Genomic DNA, 6,000 nt, shown 5'->3' with positions numbered 1-6,000 from the left:
AAAGTCTCTTCCAACCTGAGCCATTCTATGACTCTATGCTGACCACAAAGTCTGAGGGAACAAGGTGACAGCCTGCTGCTCAGTGCAGAAGCACGGTGCTGGCACAAGGATGGATGTTACCATCAGCTGAACCTGGGTTGCTTGCTGTCCTCAAGTCTTGGCACTGGCGACCTAGTTCAGCATTCAGTTTTGCTCGCTCCTGAGCAAAATTCCTCCTCAGCTAAGTCACGCAGAATCAAACTGTTCTGCTAATGCAAATCAGGTCTCAATAAACTCCCTGGAATTTCACTAGTGTGGCCCTTGCTTTTATAGCTCTGGCTCAGTTAAGCATTTGAATGAACACATAGTTCTTAAGTTCACTCAATTGATGCTGGCTCACCTCTCTTCAGGTTCTTTGCTTAATAGGAGTCAAAGAGTTAGACAAAACGTTCCAGGCATAAAGGCAGAACTAACCTTTAGCATTTTGTATTTACACCAAACAGATAATACTGACAAGGGAGAAAGAAGTGCAAGTTTATCATAAGCCCTTTTGCAGACATGGCCAAAAAAATGTCCAACACTGCTGATGCCACAGATGTGGATTTCAGAGTGTGTTATAAGCGTAAATTTTCTTTGGAAGACCCATTGTGCTCACAAAGAAAAAATACGATACAATATCCTCTTCTAATTTCTTTGCTCTGAAGGTTTCATTTTTAATGACTGCATAGATCTCTGACAAAATATGTCTATGTGAACATCACATTAAATGATGGGGAAATAAGGGCTGGCTGTCCAGCTACCAAACACACGAATGAAAGCTGAAAGCTGGGATGGTTAATAAGCAGACACAACAGATCACAGGGCTCATTTTTTAGATGGATTATCTGACACAGTGTCAGCTGGACTAATGAATATATGATGTTAAAAAACATTTGTAGGCCACAGTTCTCATCTCACATACAGCAGTATAATGAAGGAATAATTCTCTTGGAACAAATGCCATTACTGGGATGAGATCAGATTCATTCCTTTAGGTTTCAAGCCAGCTTTGATTGCTATCTGTACAAAGACTCCTGCTGAACTCAAATGAACAAAAAACAAATGCAAAAATCCAAGTGGCATAGATACAAATTATATACATTTATTTTTATTCATTTTAAATAACATTCTTCTGTATAAATTCTGACATATATTCAAATCATACACTTTTTTTTTTTCCCTAGAAATGCATTTGTAAGCATAGCATATGCTTAGGAGACGCCTTATTTGGATGTGTAGTAAGACTGATGGGTTTCAGTTGGGAGCAAGTACAAGGCCCACATTTTTCTGATTTTAATCCATTCCTCTGACACACAAAGAACAGAATCCTGTGGGAGCTCATTTCAAAACTTCATTTTAACAAGAAATGTATTTTTAGGTTACAATCTTAAATCCATTACTTAAAGGAGACTGTGCAAATTATCTGCCACATTTACATTGCATTTAACATTTATGATAAGACACTGTATAGCAGTGGTTAACTGGCCCAGGATACCTGAAGGATGCTGAATACATCCTCTTCTCTTTCGAAAAAAGACATCCAGTGTGCTAAGTTTGCTCAGCCTGGTCCAAGGGAATTATCATTCCAATGGATGACATCTCCTGACAGCTCCCCAGGGCTACTGCTCCACGCAGTTATTTCTAGCTGCAGTGGTTCCTAAGATTTAAGATCATCTACTCACATTAACCCAATCATACTTTTGCACTTTGCTTACCAAATACTCTCCTAAATTGTGAGCCAGCCAGGCTGCCCCATGCCTTTGACACATCATTGCTTTTTGCCCTTTATCTGCTCCATTATATCCTCTTGCCTTCAGTTATTTGTGGAACTGAACTCACCCCATCCAGACCAGCTGGATCCACAGAGCCTCACAACCCCGAGGATTGTGCCTGCACAGCTGGCTTCCCACCCCTACTCACCTCATCATACCTTTTCCGTGTTCTCCAGCTACTTTACCATCCCACCACTGCCTTTGCACACAGTGGTCACACCACTGCAGCCAAACAGTGGTATGGTCCATTAGAATTGAAAGCTCTGGATATCTGTATTGCTGCATCAGCCCTACAAGTCATCTAGATGCCTTTGTCTTTTCCTGATAGACACTGAGTTGGGCCCCAGTGCAGCCCTGTATGTCCATTCTGGCCAATCTACCCATGGCATTTGCAAACCTCAGCATCTGGGAAGCTTCAAGACAAGTTGTGACGTAGGGCAGGCTGGCGTTCCTAGTGGCCTTTCATACCCTGGCACAGGCGTTCTGGCTCTACACCCCATCCACAAGTGATGCCAACCCAAGCTGACTGGAGATGTAACTTGCTTCACCTTCCACAGTGCCTGGGGGATGACTGCATGATTGACGGAGGCAGCAAGGAGAACCTAATCTCAGATCAAAGTCAAACATGAAGCTGTTTATTCTTTCTTTGCTGGGGTTTCCCTTTATAAATATAATTCCTCCACACCAAAGTTCTGGCTGGCTGGAGATGGCTGCTCCACCCTGCTGAGTCAGCTTGCAATCAGACAAGCACTGTCCCACTGCCACATCCTTTCTGTGCTTTCTTCTGCTGTCCAAACCTGGGCAGCCAGGCCCCACCTCGGCCATTCTTCTCATCACAACTGCAGAGGCCATCTAGATCCCTTTGTCCAGATGTACAACCCCCACAGACCATGGCTGCATCCCCCTCCTTTGCATAAGGCATCCTGACCTCCTTGTCTTTTCAAACTCAGGGCTAAAACACAAAGCTCTTAAGACTTCTGGAGGCCAGAAGCAACCCAGACACAAACACCTGCCTTTGCAGTGTATGGTATGGGAGGGCTCAGCACCTGAACTCATGCTCCGGTTCACCAGATGGTTGGTATTTTTACAGCCAGAGAAAAATTAAACCCTATTCCAGTTACAAGGTAGCCTACTGTCTTATCAAATGTGGGGAAGAGGTGTTTTGTGGCAAAGAGGATAACATCTACTAAAATGTTCTGCAAACATTAGAGTGAACAACCCATCCCTCACTTTGCCTGCTTGCATTAGTCCCAGAAGCTAACAGTTCCTAAATTACCTTTCCCCACCCTATGAAGTGACCAAGTGCAAGCGTATCACAAAATGAGCACTGTCAAATAATTACAATTTTTAGGAAATTCTCTATTTGTCACCACTCTGCTCTTTAAAAGCTGGAAGAATAACTCAAGGATTAGCAAATACCCACATTTTCTCCTCCGTTTCTCCCCCATTTTATAACTAAATGTAGCATTGCTCGAACTTCAGCCCAATTTACAGAACTACAGGACCTCACTCAGGCCCATAGCAGGCAGCAGGATCTCTTCCACATTCCTCTATGCAATACCACATTCTCCTCTCACCATTTCTCACCATCCTCTTGGCTATTCTCCCTCCTTGCTGTGCCTCACCTTTAAATCAAGCAACAAGCTTTTGAAGCAGAAATGGCATCTTTGTGCTTGTGTTCAGAGCACCTATTCCCCACTCCCCCAAAAGTCTCCAAAGATAAGAAAAGCCTCCATGCAGCAAATAAATAATCACCACATTCTTCCTACCATTTCTCACACTGAGAAATATTTACTTTGCCCGGCTCTGAGGATGCATCAGCCAGCTCCTGCTGACCCTTAGCAGGTACTTCATTCCTCCTCAGCACCAATCGCTTGCAGAGCACCAACACGTACAGTGATGCAGCTTTGTTTTGCAGGTCGCCTGTGAGTTGGGTGTAATATCTGTGCATATCCAGCAGCACGCTATTGATTTACATGGGGCTGGCCCAGCACTACCAGCAAGGTGCCCTATGGCACGACTTCCCCAAGCTGTGCTGCCCATTTGTTGTTCTCTCTGTCTGCCAGGCCCACTGAAAACTCAGGGGAACCCACAAAACCTTGTCGAATTCTAGACAGCTGATTCTCCTCCACCACCTTGTGCTACATGAATTTCCTGAAAGCACCCGTGCACGTTCAGCTTTTAAGGCCAGAAGTGCAAATCGGTTTCTGCGAGTATTGTGACTGAAAGCCATTTCCACCCAAATCCAGGCAATTTTTGCCTTCATCCTTCAAGAGAAGCCAGCAGGCTGCACCCAGCCATAGCCATCACTGTGTCCAATGGGAGGAACAGCACCGAGATCCCAAACGTGAGGAGCTTCAGGAAAGCTCAGTCATTGAGAGCAGGCTCTCAATGCATCCATGCCAATGTATTTGCATCTTGTACAGAGACTTAAAAACAAGTAACCAAAAGGTACATCTGCCTGCTGGACACCTCCAGGCTTTACTCGTGGCAACGCTGGCTATTCACTCTGTATTTAAAGGAATAGGGAAATTTGACAGATGCAAGTAGGGAGCACTCACATTTTCTCTAAAAAACAAAGACACACTAGAAGAAAAGCTTTAAGCAGTGGGTGTTTGCCAGAGTCCCAGCTCTGACAATATTGCCATCTAATTTACAGTATTTTAAACAACCTCTTTTTTTTTTTCTTTTTTTTCTTTTTAAACAATGCCACTAATCACTGTACAATTAAAATCTAGATGATAAAATATGACTGGGGAACAGAGGAGGTTGGGGAGGGGTCCACGGTTTTGCTGTTGGCTTTTTTGGTTGTTTGTCTTTTTTTTTTTTACAAATAATTACAAATACAGCTCCAAGAAGATATATTACATTTTATATACAGAACACACCATTGCTATCAGGGTAGGGTATTAAGCCTAGCTTTTATTTGTACACAGCAACCCTGAGATGTCTTGTCGTCTTCCCTTGCACAGAAACTATACAAGTTCATTAACCTCTTCTAGAAAAAAAAAAAAAAAAAGTGGATTGCTATGTTTTAATAGCATCATCACCCTGTATAAATACTCAGAAAGGGAAAAGCTTACTCTCCTCCCTAACTCCAATATCTTTGTGATATTTTTTCCTGTTTCCCAGCTTGGTGGAAACTGTTAATGGTGACTTTTGTTCAAGTGTGCAACTCACTCCTCTACTTGCTTGGTAGTACAATAAAGAATCATTTCCCATTTTTTGTCCTCCTTTTCAAGCAAATTCACATCAGGAAGTAATACAAAGCCTTTACAAAGGTCTGTTTCCTGAAAATCCACTGTTAATCCATAAGCTACTTTTCAAGCTAAAGATGCAGGCATAAGTGTTAGGTTGGCTGGAAACAGAGTAGCTTCTGATTAATGGGGCATTGCTTTCACTGCCCCATCACCTCTACATAAAAAGGATATTTTAAGATCAGCATAATCGAGTCTTGTACCAACAGTGAATTATGTGGGTCCTTACGGAGAACAACACACTGAATGCATTTCACCACGTTACCTGCCGTTCGGGCACTACAGCTTCCTCCTGTTCACCTGCAAGCTACAGCATGCCCAGCTAAGAGTACCTGAAGAGCAAATTCCTCTGCACGGAGCCTTGGCACGGATCCTGATACCCCTTCAACAAGCCCTGTAACTTCTTGAAGCCAACTCTGGAACAGCTGGATTGCTTCCTCTTCTAAGCTTTAAAATTGTGCATGGGAGTCGTCAGCGTCAGCTGTCCGTTCGGTGCCACTTCATTCCCATCATCTTCCAGCAGCCCCGAAACATCAGCGTTGGGGATGCTGTCGTGGTAGCTGCTGAAGCTGATGTTGTCCTCTTTGAGTTCAATGGTCCAAAAAGGAGCATTAAGTTTTCTGTTCTGATACTCACGGTACATGTAGACAGCACCCACAAAGCCCATTAGTAGGACCACGACAATGATGATGACTGTCAAAATAATTATATTAAACTGAGTCCAAGAAACATCTGCAAAAGCAGAGGTACTATTGTCAGAGGAACTTAAAGGGAATATAGTCTGTATAGTTGTTGGTGACAATGTACTGTTTGTCACTGCAGTTGGAAGTGACGTTGCCTTGCTAGTGTTCGGAGCAGGACTTATAAACTCTGTTATTTCTGGGCCAAGAGTGGCTTCTACAAAACAAAAAAAAATAGAGATGCAGTCAATAAAGAAACATGATAAACTGCCA

General features: G+C 43.2%; 1 protein-coding gene across 1 annotated transcript in view; it reads right to left on the bottom strand.

Moving 5' to 3' along the window:
• Positions 1 to 1,099: 1,099 nt before the first annotated feature.
• MEGF9 (multiple EGF like domains 9) overlaps positions 1,100 to 6,000 on the bottom strand; it is a 37,076-nt gene continuing 32,175 nt past the window's right edge. The window contains exon 6 of the mRNA XM_042879256.1: positions 1,100 to 5,944. Within this exon, the coding sequence (XP_042735190.1) occupies positions 5,490 to 5,944 (455 nt within the window). The 3' untranslated portion in view covers positions 1,100 to 5,489. The remainder of the gene's footprint in view (positions 5,945 to 6,000) is intronic.

Source organism: Lagopus leucura, unplaced genomic scaffold (assembly GCF_019238085.1).
Source record: "Lagopus leucura isolate 7727_CA_CO unplaced genomic scaffold, USGS_WTPT01 Super-Scaffold_100022, whole genome shotgun sequence".
NCBI lineage: Eukaryota > Metazoa > Chordata > Aves > Galliformes > Phasianidae > Lagopus > Lagopus leucura.
This window is presented reverse-complemented; position numbering and strand designations above follow the sequence as displayed.